The sequence below is a fragment of the Oryx dammah genome, unplaced genomic scaffold (assembly GCF_014754425.2).
Source record: "Oryx dammah isolate SB20612 unplaced genomic scaffold, SCBI_Odam_1.1 HiC_scaffold_12, whole genome shotgun sequence".
Lineage (NCBI taxonomy): Eukaryota > Metazoa > Chordata > Mammalia > Artiodactyla > Bovidae > Oryx > Oryx dammah.
In genome coordinates, this window is record NW_024070196.1 from 53,074,769 (window position 1) to 53,090,622 (window position 15,854).

General features: G+C 44.9%; 1 protein-coding gene across 1 annotated transcript in view; it reads left to right on the forward strand.

Annotated features, from left to right (window-relative positions):
- KDM2B (lysine demethylase 2B) overlaps positions 1 to 15,854 on the forward strand; it is a 119,073-nt gene that overhangs the window by 61,729 nt on the left and 41,490 nt on the right. Inside the window, exon 12 of the mRNA XM_040250625.1 lies at positions 13,449 to 13,535. Within this exon, the coding sequence (XP_040106559.1) occupies positions 13,449 to 13,535 (87 nt within the window). The remainder of the gene's footprint in view (positions 1 to 13,448; positions 13,536 to 15,854) is intronic.

The following is a 15,854-nucleotide window of genomic DNA, read 5'->3' on the forward strand; positions in this document are numbered from 1 at the left end:
TCATGGTAACCAGAGCCCCTGGGATTAGAGACACTCCCCAAAGTATTAATATTAATGTCACTCTCCAGATGGCTAGGTTTTAGCTTTTATCAGAAATTCTTTTTTTTCTTTCATTCATAATGTACGTTTTTAAATTGTGGTAATGTGTATTTACCATTTTCACTAGTTGATTAATTATACTGACTAGATCACCAGCTTAGAATCTTCAAGAAAGAAGATTTATGATTTTCACCATTTTAAAGTGTGCAGTTCAGTGGGATTAAGTACACTCACAGTAGTGTGCAGCCACCATCTCTGTCTAGTTCAGAACTTTTTCATTACCTTAGGCAGAGCCTTAGACCATCAGCAGTCAGGCTCCATTTCCCCCCTCACCCCAAACTGCATTCTGTCTTTATGGAAGTTCCCTGGTAGCCTAGTGGTTAGGATTTGAGACTTTCACTGCTGTTGCCTGGGTTTTCAATCCCTGGTTGGGGAACTGAGATCCTGCAAGCTACATTGCATGGCCAAGGGGGGAAAAAAAAAGTTTTGAGTGTAATATTATAATCTTAAGTGATTGTTTTTTTTTTTTTTTTTTAAATAAACATTACAGGTTATAGGATAGAAAATGTCTCCTTCCTCAGTTCTCACTTCCTGGAGAATAACCTCTGTTAATCATCTGCTGAACATACTTTTGGAGCCTTTTGCCTCACATCCATGTATATAAGCATATATATACATATTTTTAAAATTGGTTCATACTTGCTTTTTGTCCCTTCCTTTAAAGCTTCCTTTTTCGTGTCTGTTTCTTTTTTAAAAATACTTGTTTATTTTTGTTTGTGCGGGTCTTCGTTACTACATGCAGGCTTTCTCTAGTTGCAGTGAGCAGGGGCTTCTCTTATTGCAGAACATAGGCTCTAGGCTCACTGGCTTCAGTAGTCGGGGTTCTGGGCTCCAGAGCACAGGCTCAGCAGCTGTGGCTCACAGGCTTAGTTACTCCAAGGCAGGCGGGATAGTCGCAGATCAGGAGTTGAACCCCCGTGTCTTCTGCATTGGTTGGCGATTCTTTACCACTGAGCCTCCAGAGGAGCCTGACTCTCTTTTAAGACAATTATTCTGCTAGGGTTGCAGGATATTGGCCTGTGTGCAATGGGAAAACAGGAAATTGGGACATGAAACATGCTTTCCTTCAATTTTGATTTCTGTTCTTAGCTGTTTGCTGTGTGGTCTTGAGCAAGTCACACCACCTTTCTGTTTACTTGTATGTAAATCTAAGATATTAGACTAAATGTGCTTTGTTCCTCCAGAGCCCAGATTCTGTGGTTCCTTGGCCATTCAGAAATGGGTAACTGAAATCAGAGTATCTTCGCTGTAAAATAAGGATAGTAACAGGGACCTAAGTCACTGAATTATTGTGTGGGACAATGAGGTAATGAGCACCCAGCTCTCTTAGTAAGCCCTCCGAGAAAAATTAGCTATTCTTAGATAGCAGGCAGAGGAGAGTCAGACTGGCTTTGACCAGCTTCCCACCCTTCCCATGCTCTTTCCCTGCCTTTCAGCTTCTCTATCCCTGCTTAAGGGTTAATGATCACCACCTGTATTAGTTTCCTATAAAAAAAGTACCACAGACTGGCTCAAACAACAGAAATTTATTGTCTCATGGTTCTGGGAGCTAGAAGTCTGAAATCAAAACTATGCTTACTCTGAAGCCTCTATGGGAGGATTTTTCCTTGTCTCTTCCAGCTTCTCTTGGTTGCTGGCAATCCTTAGAGTTCCTGGGCTTGTAGCTACCTCACTCCAGTCTCTACCACGGTTTTTACACTGGCAGTCTGTGTTTTCTGTGTGTTTCTGTGTGTCTTCTCTTCTCATAAGGACATCAGTCTGTAGATTAAGTCTCATTCTAATCCAGTATGACCCATTTTCCAATTAGGTCATACTCTGAAGTTTTACATGCGCTTGAATTTTGAGGGGCAAAGATTCCCTGGAGGAGGAAATGGCAACCCCCCCCTCCAGTATTCTTGCCTGGGAAATCCCATGGACAGAAGAGCATGGAGAGCTATGGTCCAAGGGGTTGCAAAGAGTCTGACACAGATGACTTGAGTGCGTGTGTGTGTGTGTGTGCACACACACATGTGCTGTTCAATTCAGTGCATTGTCTTTTTCCCTTTTCCTTCTTGGATTGGCAACCATTAATTGGTGGATAGACTAATTCATAGTGAGATGGGAATTGGCCTGCATGCTGGCCTTCCTTGAAGAGTCCATACTTTCAACTAGAACTCAAGGAGACAGCTTGGGGCTCCTGATGGGAGAGAAGGTGGGCATATGGGCATGACTCTGTTGCTGCTGCTGCTAAGTCGCTTCAGTCGTGTCCGACTCTGTGTGACCCCATAGACGGCAGCCCACCAGGCTCCGCCGTCCCTGGGATTCTCCAGGCAAGAACAGAGGAGTGGGTTGCCATTTCCTTCTCCAATGCATGAAAGTGAAAAGTGAAAGTGAAGTGGCTCAGTCGTGTCCGACTCTTAGCGACTCCATGGACTGCAGCCTACCAGGCTCCTCCATCCATGGGATTTTCCAGGCAAGAGTACTGGAGTGGGTTGTCACTGCCTTCTCCAGGGCATTACTCTAAGTAGTTGTAAATGACTTGAAAATAACCAGATGCATTGCAAGCTTGTGAGGACTTGGGCCTAAGTGCGCAGTCACCACTGAGATAGGCGATGGGAGAGTCTTCATTAGATGTGTTTTTGCCAGGTGATTCTGCAGCTGTCCTTGTTAATTAAGATAATACCAAGCTCTCTTTTACATGATTCCGTGCTCCCTTGGCTGCCAGAGTATCTGGCTAGGGGTGGAAACACCAGTGCACTGTGGATAACCATCTTTCTTATTGCATGGAACTATGGGGGCCTCACAGAATTATGAGGCTGATGGAGTTGTCAGGCCACATGGAATTGTGGGCCCTGCATGGCATTATGGGGCCTCGGAGTTATGCAACTGGTGGAATTGTGAGACTGCATGGAATTATGGGGCTGCATGGAATTATGGGGCCACATAAAACTGTGGGTCTGCATGGAATTGTGGGATTGCATAGAATTGTGGGTCTGTGTGGGATTATGGGACTGCATAGAATTATGGGGCTGCATGGAATTGTGGGTCTGCAAGGAATTGTGGGGCTGCATGGAGTTATGGGACTGCACAGAATTATGGGGCTGCATAGAATTGTGGGGCAGAGTGGAATCAAGGAGCTGAAAGAGACAGTGAGGGGTGACTGCTTTCAGGTGTTACCGTTTTTATTTTTAAACACTAAAAAAGAGATCAGTGGTATTGCTCTTCCATCAAAACCCAATTGGGAAACAATCCAAAATAAGAGTGCATCACCCAAACAGGTATTATCTTTTAAGACCAAAGGTTCTGGAATCGGGCTTACTCCCCTGCATCATCCATTAATCAGCTGACTGAGGGAATGTAGTAAAATAGGGATAGAAAGAATCATGCCTCATCGAGTTTAGTGAGGTGACATTTAAAAAGCCTTAGAACAGGGCCTTTAAGTGCTCAGTGAGCTAGAGCTGAGCTCACTGATACTGTGGAATGAGAGCAGGCTCATTAAGGGTCAAGTGTGAGAGTGTGTGTGAAACTCATGACTGTAAAAGGAAGGGGTGTGCAGCTTTTCTCCCTTGGGGTCATCAGGTCTGTGCCCGAGAACACACCTGCTTATCTAAGGTGCCCTTCCTGGGTCTTGCTCTTTGTGAAACAGTGAGATGTAGAACCCAGACCTCCAACACTGTTGGCTTTTTAAAAGTCATCAAACCCTGCCTGCTTCAGAGGAGCCAGAATGTGGGAAGCCAGTGGGAGGGCTACAGCTTGTTTGGCTCACACCCTGAAGATGAACCAGAGTATAGAAAACAGGGAACAATCAGATTCAGCCTGGTCAGGGTGTCAGGCTTCCAGTAGTCGCTGAGGCTCTTCTGCCCAGGGCTGCATGTTATCCTGAGCCCTGGGTTTGGTATTTTGGATGATCTGTGAGTGGATAGAACATTGATGCAGGGATAAATGAGACAGGCCTGTCACCTAAGGAGCCAAACAAGCCACATGTATTCTGAGTCCACTGCTGGTACCACTTCAGGAGAATGAAGGAGAGCAGTGAGGGGCAGAAGATCTGAGTTCTAGACAGCTGTGTATACCAAGGCCTGAAAAATGGATGTGTTGATCCATGCCACTTAGGGGTCCTTTTGACTTAAAATTAGCTTCTTGGTCCCTGAATCACATTTTTATCCCCTCTAGTTGTGCAGCTAAATCAGCTTTTAAACTGTTGTTCCAACTAAATAAACTTAAAAAATTTTTCCCCCTATGCTTGCTGCTGCTGCTGCTAAGTCGCTTCAGTCGTGTCCGACTCTGTGCGACCCCATAGACGGCAGCCCACCAGGCTCCACTGTCCCTGGGATTCTCCAGGCAAGAACACTGGAGTGGGTTGCCATTTCCTTCTCCAATACATGAAAGTGAAAAGTGAAAGTGAAGTGGCTCAGTCGTGTCCGACTCTTAGCGACCCCATGGACTGCAGCCTACCAGGCTCCTCCATCCATGGGATTTTCCAGGCAAGAGTACTGGAGTGGAGTGCCATTGCCTTCTCCGCCCCCTATGCTTAGAACTTGTTGAATGGATGAATTCTGCAAACAGAGAATGGGGACAGCATATCCCAACTGGAAATATGGCATAAGCCAGAAGAGATTGACTAACATTCGTTTCTGCTCCCAGATGGCACTAGTAGTAAAGAACTTGCCAATGCAGAAGACGTTGGCACAGTCCATAGGGTCACAAAGAGTCAGACACTTAGCATGCATGCACGCAACCTTTATTGAGCATTATCCACATGCCAAATACCTTCCATGCGTTATGATCCTGGCAAGGTGGGGACAGTTACTATTCCATTTCTGAGACAGGAACCTGAGTCTCTGTGAGATGTGGTGATCTGCCCAAATCATGTAGCTAATAAGCTTTTAATCATGATGTTTGTTGTTGTTTGGTCTCTAAGTTGTGTCCGACTCCTTTTGCGACTCCATGGACAAGACAGGGCTCCTCTAACCCATCAGGCTCCTCTGCCCATGGAATTTTCCAGGCAAAAATACTGGAGTAGGTTGCCATTTCCTTCCCCAGGGGATCAAACAAGCCCCGAAGTGTGGACAAAAATAAAGAAAGAAAGATGTGTTCAAGTCCCGTGAATGTGACCTTACTTGGAAAAAGGGTCTTAGCAGATGTAATTAGTTCAGGGATCTCAAGAAGTAATTTTGGATAGGGTAGACCCTATGCCCTATATGCCTTCCCTTCCCTACACAGGGATCGAACCCGAGTCTCATGCATTGGCAGGCAGATTCTTTATCACTGAGCCACCAGGGAAGCTCCCTTTAACTGTGATGCACTCTGATAAATATGGTGTGTTAGTTTCCTGTGGGCTGCCATAACAAATGACCACAAACTTGGTGGATTAAAACAATAGAAATGTATTCTCTAACAGTTCCAGAGGCTAAAAGTCAGAAATCAAGGTGTGCTCCCTGGGAAGGCTCTGGGGAGGATCCTTCCTTGCTCTTCCAGATTCTGGTATTGCCTGGAGTTCTTTAGCTTGTAGTTGTGTCATTCCAGTCTCTGCCTCTGTCTTCCCATGGCCTTCTCCTTTATGTCTTTGTTCATATCTCCTCTCTTTTCTCTTGTTTTTTTTTTTTAAATTTATTTATTTTTTTGCTGTGCTGGGTTTTTGTTGCTATGCGGACTGTTCTCTGTGGCAAGCGGGGAGTACTCTTCATTGTGGTGCACAGGCTTCTCATTGCAGTTGCTTCTCTTGTTGCGGAGCACAAGCTCTAGGGTACATGGGCGTGGGTAGTTGTGGCTCCAGGCTCTAGAGCACAGGCTCCGTAGTTGTGGCACATGGGCTTAGTTGCTCCGAGGCATGTGGGATAGTCCCAGATCAGGAACCAAACCCGCGTCTCCTGCATTGGCAGGTGGATTCTTTACCACTGAGCCATCAGGGAAGCCCCCCTCCTTTCTTTTATAAAGACATCAGTCACTGGATGTAGGGTCTACCCTATCCGAAATTACTTCTTGAGATCCCTAAACTAATTACATCCGCTAAGACCCTTTTTCCAAGTAAGGTCACATTCACAGGTGCCAGGAATTAGGACTTGAAGATATCTTTATTTACTTATTTTTGTCCACACTTCAGGCCTTGTGCAGTTCTGTGACCCAGGGCCCTTGTGAACCTGGGTTCTTGGCAGTGAAAGCGCAGAGTCCTAACCACTAGACCACCAGGGAATTCCCTGAACATATATTCTTGAGAGATGCAATTCAACACAGTACAGATGGGTTTTTATAGGCAGGCACAAGAAGAACTAAAGAGCCTCTTGATGAAAGTGAAAGAGAGGAGTGAAAAAGTTGGCGTAAAGCTCAACATTCAAAAAACTAGGATCATGGCATCTGGTCCCATTACTTCATGACAAATAGATGGGGAAACAGTAGCTGACTTTATTTTGGGGGGCTCCAAAATCACTGCAGATGGTGATTGCAGCCTTGAAATTAAAAGGCGCTTACTCCTTGGAAGGAAAGTTATGACCAACCTAGACAGCATATTAAAAAGCAGAGACATTCCTTTGCCAACAAAGGTCCATCTAGTCAAGGCTATGGTTTTTCCAGTAGTCATGTATGGATGTGAAGTTGGACTATAAAGAAAGCCGAGCACTAAAGAATTGATGCTTTTGAACTGTGGTGTTGGAGAAGACTCTTGAGAGTCTGTCCCTTGGACTGCAAGGAGATCCAAGCAGTCCATCCTAAAGATCAGCCCTGGGTGTTCATTGGAAGGACTAATGTTGAAGCTGAGACTCCAATACTTTGGCCACCTGATGCAAAGAGCTGACTCATCTGAAAAGACCCTGACGCTGGGAAAGATTGAGGGCAGGAGGAGAAGGGGACGACAGAGGATGAGATGGTTGGATGGCATCACTGACTCAATGGACATGACTTTGGATAGACTCTGGGAGTTGGTGATGGACAGGGAGGCCTGGCATGCTGCAGTTCATGGGGTCGCAAAAAGTTAAGACATGACTGAGCGACTGAACTGAACTGAACTGAACAAGATGGTTGGGCTGGATTGGAGGGAGGGATCTTGGGAGACCCAAGATGCATTGATGCCTACTTGCAGGGGTCCTTACCTGTGGCCAGGAGGGACCCCTGAGACTGCCAAGTTCCCCACAACAGCAGCCTGAGCTACTCCATGCCATGTTACTCTCCCTCAACAGGTCTGTGGTTAGGGCTTCTTTCCTGATGCTTGCCTCTGCTTTACTGTCACAGTGTTGTTATTTTTAGTCACAGTTATAGATGCAGTTTCTAATTATTAATGCCGCATTCTGGGGAGCATGGGGCCTGAATCCATTGTTGACTAATTACGCTTTTTGAGAGAATTTGGCATCAGGAAGAGCGGAAGCCCAGCTTATCCATTGTCTGTGGGTATCTTGTTAGGTCAAAAGCAGGGCAGTTTCTAGCAGAAAGGGCCTGGTGATCCCAGTCTTTCTCTTCTAGAAACCCTGCCCTGTGGCTTCCTACTAAAAGGCTTGTATGGTATAACCCAAGAGTGCTGGGCTGGTGCAGGCACCCAGGCCTCCTCGTCTCTGCTTCTAAGAGCCCCAGGGAGTATATAAATTCTGGCAGAGCCCAGGAAAGCCAGTGACATGATTCCCTTCAGCACAATTTATTTCTCAGAGAGAAAATGTCCAATTAGAATAATCTCCTCTTTCTGCAGCCTGTCACATACAAATGAAAATACTTCCCTGAGGGACAGAGCCCAGAGTGCCCCCTGGTGGCCACTGACAGCCACACGTGGAGAGGTATTGCTTCCCTCAGGAAGTGTGTGAGATCCCCCGACTCAAGGATACTTGGGGATGTGTCTATTAATTTTAATTATTATTTATAATTATGTCTTAATTATTAATAATACTTATAACTTCAGTAATAGATTTTGTAATCAGACATTCCTCTAAAGAGGCCTGCCTCACTTTAATGCTTGTGAGTCACTGACTCCAGCTCTGATAGTGAAATGACAGGAAGTCTTGAGACAGTTCAGAAGGAAACTCAAACCAAACCGAGGCAAGCAGTCATTATTTTCAATCATACGCAGAGTAGTCTTTGTAAACTGGTCACCCCATGGCCCAAGCCAGCCCACAGATATATTTGGCTCACAAGTGTTGTTTATTTTTTTATTTTTTATTTTTTTTAATTTTCAGTCAGTTGCCAACATTTGAAATTGGAGAGATTTCAAATAAAACTCTGGATCTTTGGTTTCTTCTGAAAAATCAGAGATCTAGTGGGGCTTTCATTCCCACAGGAGGTTAGCAGGTTGAAATTAGGAAGCGTCTGCCATCTTTAAATAGGGTATGTGGTTTCTAGTTTGTCATAAGTGACCACACCGCTCCATGTCTTTCTGGTCCATTTATATTTTTCACTTTACCTGATTGGTTCCTGCAGGCATTTGAGTTTGTCATCCCCAGCCTAGAGTTAAAGATTGGAATGGGGAGTGGGGGCAGAAAGTCCTGTGGAAGTCCTCTGCCCCCCCCCCCAACCATATGGCGAGATATCTGTACATATATTCATAACCATATAAGCTTTGGTTACACAGGCACTATCTTCCTGAAAAGCTCTTTTTTTGTTAATGATTTTGGGGGGTGGGCAGGAAACATTATTTTTAGAAAAAACAAACTGATGTATTGTGGAGGAAGGTGTGAAATTCATGAAATGTCAACAAAACTTCATGGGTGTGTAGGCCCAATTTGGTCATGGAAGCCTCTTCTGTGATATGGGGAGGGGGACAAATCTCTTCTGTGATTTGGGGGGGATGTTTGAGATGCTTTATAAAGGCATTAGTAGTCAAATTAGTTCTCTCTCTTTGCAAAGAACAGGTGACTGTGACTCATTTCTGTATTTGCGAGTTGAATGGTAACTATAAGCCCAGATTCTCTCCTAGGTATCTTTTAATAATGGGGTAGGATCATCTGGAGAGGTTGCTGCCACGATCTCCTGAGGCTTTATCACCCAGGGTTACTCTTTAGGCTTGTCATCCGATGGACCAGGTCATTGCCAGCTTCTGCCCACCTCTCCGTTGTGTGACCTTGAACTATATCACTGAATCTCTTAAGTTTAGTTTCTGCTTTTGTGAAACAGGGAGAATCAGTCCTACCCCACAGGTAGGATGTTTTTTCTTTTTTGGCTGCGCGTGCTAGGTCTTTATTGCAGTGTGCAGGTTTCTCTAGCTGTGGCCTGTGGGCCTTGTTGCCCCACAGCATGTGAGATCTTAGTTCACAGACCAGGGATTGAACCCATATCCCCTGCATAGAAGGTGGATTCTTTACCACTGGAACACCAGGGAAGTCTCCCAGTTGAGATTATTTTAATGTTTAGGGCAAGCACTCAACAAATGTTCCTAAGAATGGTAGTAAAATTACCTCCAGCTTCGTAGCCTCCTATCAAGGTGCAGACATCACTGTTCTACCCCAGGACCACACATTAGGGAGCTGTGGCTTACCCGAGATCACACAGGTTGTCCTAGATCTTCGGACTCTAAAACTAGTGTTGTCCCAGGCATAACAGCAAAAGTTTAGCTAGAGAGGCGGTATGTGCCCAACTTGTACTTTCTAGAAGGTCTTGAATCCACTCCTTTATTTGTTTATGGCTGTGCTGGGTCTTTGTTGCTGCAGGGAGCCTTTCTCTAGTTACGGCGAGAGTATGCTACTCCTTGTTACGGTGTGTGGATTTCTCAGTGTGGAGGCAGGCTTGTTGTGGAGCGTGGGCTCTAGGCATACCTCGGGCTCAGCAGCTGTGGTTCGCCAGCTTAGTTACTCCTCAACATGTGGACTCTTCCCCAACCAGGGATCAAACCCATGTTCCCTGCATTGGCAGGCAGATTTCCAACCACTGGACCACCATTCATGGGAGTCCTGGATCCATTCCTTAGGGAGGGACTGCTTTGCCCCACTTCTTCCTCCCCAGTTAAAAATAGATAAAAATATAGTGAAAAATATTGTTGTTTAGTTGCGAAATAGTGCCTGCTCTGTTTTGCAGCCCTGTGGACTGTAGCCCACCAGGCTCCTCTGTCCATGGCATTTCCTAGGCAAGAATACTGGAGTGGGTTGCCATGCCCTCCTCCAGGGGATCTTCCTGACCTAGGCATTGAACCCGAGTCCCTTGCTTTGGCGAGTGGATTCTTCACCCCTCAGCCGGTGGTAAAATATACATAACATAAAATTTTAACCATGTTTAAGCGTTCAGTTCAGTGACATTAAGTACATTTCCATTGTTGGGTAACCATCACCATCCATAGCCAGAACTTTTTGATCTTCCTGAACTTAAAACTCTATATCCAGAAAAAAAATTAAAGTAAGAAAATCCCCTTGATATCCATTAAACAGTAACTCCCCACTTGTCCCCCCCCCCAACCCTTGGCTACCGGCTTTCTACTTTACACTTTTATGAATTTACTGCGTTAGGCACCTCGTATTAGTGGCACCTTGTGGTACTTGTCCTTTAGTGTTTGGCTTATTTCACTGAGCGTAATGTTGTTCAGGTTCATCTGTGTTATAGCATGTGACAGAATTCCCTCCCTTTTTCTGGCTGTATAATATTCCATGGCTTGTATGTTATCCATTTATCCATCCATGGATACTTGGGTTGTTTCTGCTGTTTGGCTGTTGTGAACAGTGTTGCTGTGAACACGGCTCCATTCCCTTTTCAGAGATGGGCTGAATGATGCCAAGGTTAAAGAGCCCAGGTCATCAAGAGTCTCCAGCCCTTCCTGGCTCAGCACTAGTCAACAGATCCCTTCGCCCCTTGAGCCCTGCCCTTCTCATCTGCACTGTGGAAATGGTCGTTCATTCCACAGGGTGGTCAAGAGGATTGGATGAGAGTGTGGGCATGAAATGTTTATTATGGTGCCCGCCGCAGAGCAAGACCTCAGGACCTCTTACTCCCATCCTTTCATTCAACACAACTGGAGGTGCCTGCGCTCCTGATGGGTACAGTTACCTCTCAACCTGGCTGGTTGCACCGACTCCGAGAGGTGGACCAAGGTGGGGAGAGGGCTGTGGAAATGGCCCGTTCGGATGCAAGTTCTCAGGGGCGCAGTGTCTGCAGTGTTTGTGAAAGCCATAATTTTAAAAATGAAGCTGATACAAAGTGGATTTGCTTTTTATCATCACCAGGAATTGGCAGTTCTAAACAATGTCAGTGGAAATTCCCTGGCAATCCAGTGGTTAGGACTCTGCGCTTCCATTGCTGGGGTCACGGGTTCTTTATCCTTGATTGGGGAACTAAGATTTGGTGGTGGAGCCAAAAAAACCCCAAAACAAAGAAACAAAAGACAATGTTAGTGATGAAATACTCCTTCCTCCAGGCAGGATCACTGCCACTGCCCCAGCTTTTGGTTGCCTCTGATGCTCCGTGTGAAGTCCATACCTGAGATGAATCGTGTCTGCTTGTTTCCCTTCTGTTGTATTACTTTTTAAATATGCCACATAGGTGTTAGCAAAATTGGCAGCCTAAGAGTCCTGTTTTCCTTTATTGTAACTGTTACTACTGTCTGATTGGCATTTTTAAAATGATTATTTGCTCATCGCTATTGTTTTAAAATTATTTTAAAACTGTTTTAGAAGTGTAATTTGTTGATTTGTATTTTAGAACAGTTTTAGATTTTCAGAAAAATTCTGCACATAATACAGAGTTTCCACATACCCTTCACCCTCAGTTTCCAATTAACATCCTACCTTAATATGGTGCATTTGTTACTTCTAATGAAACATTATTGATACATTGTTGTTAAGTGTATAATTTATTCACTTTTCCTCAGTTTTTCCTTGTGTCCTTTCTCTCGCCCCTTGGCTGTGATAGTCTCTCAGAGTTTGCTTGTGTGTGTCAACCTTGACAGATTTGAGGTCAGACATTCAGCAGAAAGTCCCTCTTTGGGGATTTGTGGCTTCATTTTTTTAAGATATTTACTGGAGGCTTACCGTAGGTTAGTCATTGTGAAGGCTGGGGGATATCGCAGTGAACCAAGGCATTTTATAAAAACAGCGTTTATAAATCATTGACGTTGACTCTTGGACTTAGAGAAAGTTGTACGTGCTGAGAATTGAACCTGGAACCCAAGCCCTGACCTTGCTGTTGGCCTCCTTCCGTGGGAAGAGGAGGGAGTTATTCAGGCGTGTTTGAGGTAATAAAGCACAGTTTGAAAAATCAGGCAACCAATTAAAAATTAAAGCAGGAAAACAAAGAGAATAAATTAGAAGTGAATCAGATTCTTTCTGATGAAGACTAGGGAAAGTGAGTTAAGATCATCTTCACCTACATTTATCTTCTGAGCTCTTTTGCACTTCCTGTGAAGTGCTACTATGCAGCTTACTCTGTCCTTGGATGTCTCTGCAGGAGTGTTTTTTGTACAATCCAAAAATTAGTAGTTGGGGTCAGAATAGACCACTAACAGTTCCCTGTCCATCCCTCAACACTTTTTTATGGTATGGTGTGGATGCAGCCCCAGATCCCATGTGGATGCATCCCATGACCTGGTCATGGGGCAGGAAGTTTGGTGCCAGAGAGCAGGGTTCAGGGCTCTGCCCTCTTGGTCTGGGATGGCATCCAAATCCTTTGAGTATTTCTGAATCTTGGTTGCCTTACTGGATAGGGATGATTCAGCGGAGTGACATCTTACACCTTGATGAGGTTCTGCAGTTGGCTGCACACAACACCAAAAGCTGCTAAAGTCAGGATTACCCTGTAAAGCATTGAAACCACCTACAAAGGAGTGACTATGAAGTGCCACATGGGAGACCCGCACAAAGTCTGGCAGTGTGTCTATCACAGCCCATTTTTTTTTCTGCCAGCATTTGTCCAGTTGACTATTTATGTTTAGGGACCTTGATGCAAAAAACAAAGACATGTCTTTACACACCAGGATGAGAGGACCTAGGGCATACTTGCTGACTGGTGAAAAAACCAGAGTCAGGGCTCATCGGTGAGACCTCATGGTTGCTTTGTTCATTTCTCTGTGGACATAGTTGAATTCGTGTACGTTAGAGGATTTATTAGACTGCTGCCCAGCCAGCACCTCCGAGAGGACTGTGTAAGGATTAAAGGAGGCTGGGTCCATGAGAGTCTTTGGTGCTCTGGATAAATGTTTCTTGTCGTATGATCAGTGAGCAGTATGCTCGTGGAAGTCTCAGGGAGGTGGGTGATATGCTTTTTAAAAACTTTCTTGCAGAAGGGGATGTTTTGTGTTTTGCGGACCCTGGGGAACCCTGGCAACTTGGTTTCTATTGAGCATGTGAGTATTGGTGGAGTTGGGGCAGGCAGTGGAGCTGCAGAGAACTTTGTCTTTTGCTGGGTGAGGGCCAGCCTCCACTCCCTTCAGAGACCTCTCCTGTACCCTGGGCTAATCTGGCTCCTTTGCTTGACCACAGAACGTCCTGAAGGAGCACGCGGAGGACGACCCCAGCCTGGCCATCACTGGGGTCCCCGTAGTCACTTGGCCAAAGAAGACGCCAAAGGTAAGACACAGATCGCCCGCAGCTGGGAGCCGGTATCCACTGCTTTTTCACATCTCCTGTAAGATGAATGTCAGCTTTTCAGGGGGAGCTCCAGGGAGAGGCCTCCGAATCAAGATGAATGGTGCTGGTGATTTTTTTTCCTTGCAAGTTTTTGTTTTTCAAAGGGGGATCATTTTCCCATGCTGTGGAAACTGCGGGCAGTGCCCCCTTGTGGTCACGCAGAAAACTGCGGGGAAATGATACCTCACCTTTGCCTGTCATTAGGGATCTTCTTTTCCTCCCCTCTCTCCTTGCTTCTCTATCTCCTTCCTTCCTTTGTCCTCCAGCTGCTTCTTGGGCTGTTTTCTCCTTTTTTTAAAAAAAGGATTTATGTATTTGACTGTGTCTGTTTTAGTTGAGGCACATGGAATCTCTAGTTGCAGCATGTAGTATCTTGTTCCCTCACCAGCGACCAAACCCAGGCCCCCTGCGTTGGGAGCACAGAGTCTTAGCCACTAGACCACAGTGAAATCCCTGTTTCACCACAGGAAGTCTCTGTTTTCTCCTCTTTTCAAAGTTAACTTTTTCTTCTCTTTCTAAATGGGTCCTTAGGAATTCCCTGGAAATCCAGTGGTTAGGACTCTGTGCTTCCACCGCAGGGAGCACAGGTTCAATCCCTGGTCAGAGAGTTAATATCCTGCATGCCTTGCAGTGTGACCAAAAGACAAAAAACACAAGAAGGGTTGATGCTCACCATGAAAAATCTAATCAAACAGGAATGGACAAAGATGCTGAAAAGAATAGCAGTGATATCACTGAGAACTTACCAGGGGCAGGTTGCCCTGCTTAGTCCTCTACATGCCCTGTTTTATTTAGACTCCCACAATCCTGTGGATAGACATTTATGATTTGCTTTACAGATGGGGAAACCGAGGCTTAAAAAGGCGAAGTTACTTGTTAGGTTACTTGGCAGAGCCGAGCATGCAAACGTAGGTCTGCCTGACAGTGGAGACCTAACTTTCAACCAATACCTGCCCCACCGTCCACCGCCCAGAGAAAACCAATAACATTTTGGCGTATCTAGCGTGGGATATATATGGATGAACCCATTCATCTATCATCACTCTGTCTTGGCTTCCTCACTTTCTTGAGCAAGTTATATGAGTTCCAAGAACCTTACTTCCTCATTTGTAGAAAGGTGTTTTACCGGTACCTACTTTGACTGGTCATTGTGAGGACTAAAAATAATGCGTGCAGAGTCCATAGAATGAGGGCTGACTCATGGTAAGTTCTCTAAATGTTGGTTGTAACCTAAGCAGCCTTCCTGTTGATGGGTATTTTGCTAATTTCTGATTTTTTACTGTTATAAAAAACACTTAGAGGAACTTTCTAGAACTTTCTCGATCTGTACTGTCCAAAAGGCCATGAGCCATGTGTGGCTATTGAGCACTTCAGATACGGCAAGCTTAAATTAAGAGGTGCTGCCAGTATAATATACATGACAGATTTTAAAGACAATATAAAAAAGAACAGTGTACAATACAACTTGTATTGATTGCATGCTGAAATTAGGGTTGCCAGATTTTAAAAAGGAAGCTCATTTAAATTTGAACTTCAGATTTTCAGACAATTAAACAGTTTTTTAGTTGAATATGTCCCATATGTTACATGGGATATATTTATGCTAAAAAAGTTTTTGTTCTTTTCTGAAATGTACTATGGCTGTATTTTTATTTGCTGAATCTGGCAGCCCTCATTGAAATGATCATATTTGTGTGTTAGTCACTCAATTGTGTCCGACTCTTTGTGACCCCATGGACTGTAGCCTGCCAGGCACCTCTGTCCATTGAATTCTCCACGTAAGAATACTGGAGTGGGTTGCCATGCCCTCCTCCAGGGAATCTTCCCGTCCCAAGAATCAAACCTGGGTCTCCTGCATTGCAGGCAGATTCTTTACCATCTGTGGCCAGGGAAGCCCGATAATCCATTAAACAAAATGGATTATTAATACTCATTTCACCTGTTTCTTTTTTATCTTTTAAAAAGTGGCTGCAAGTACTTACGTGGCTCACATTATGTTTCCGTTGGACATTGCTGTTCTGGGTTATCTTGTTCACCTTTTTTATTGTCTTTGATTGTCTTCCTAAATGTGGACTTGTGAATGGAGAGAAGGCACCCAATTCTTTGTGGGTGCTGAATTCTGATTCTCTCTGACGCTTAGTGGTAACTGAAGTGGCCATAGGACTGAAAAGGATTTGCCTCCACACCTTCTACCCTTAGCTCCCCAGTCTGTGGACACGCGTGGGGTTTCAGAGCTGACGTTCCCCGAAATGGGCAAAA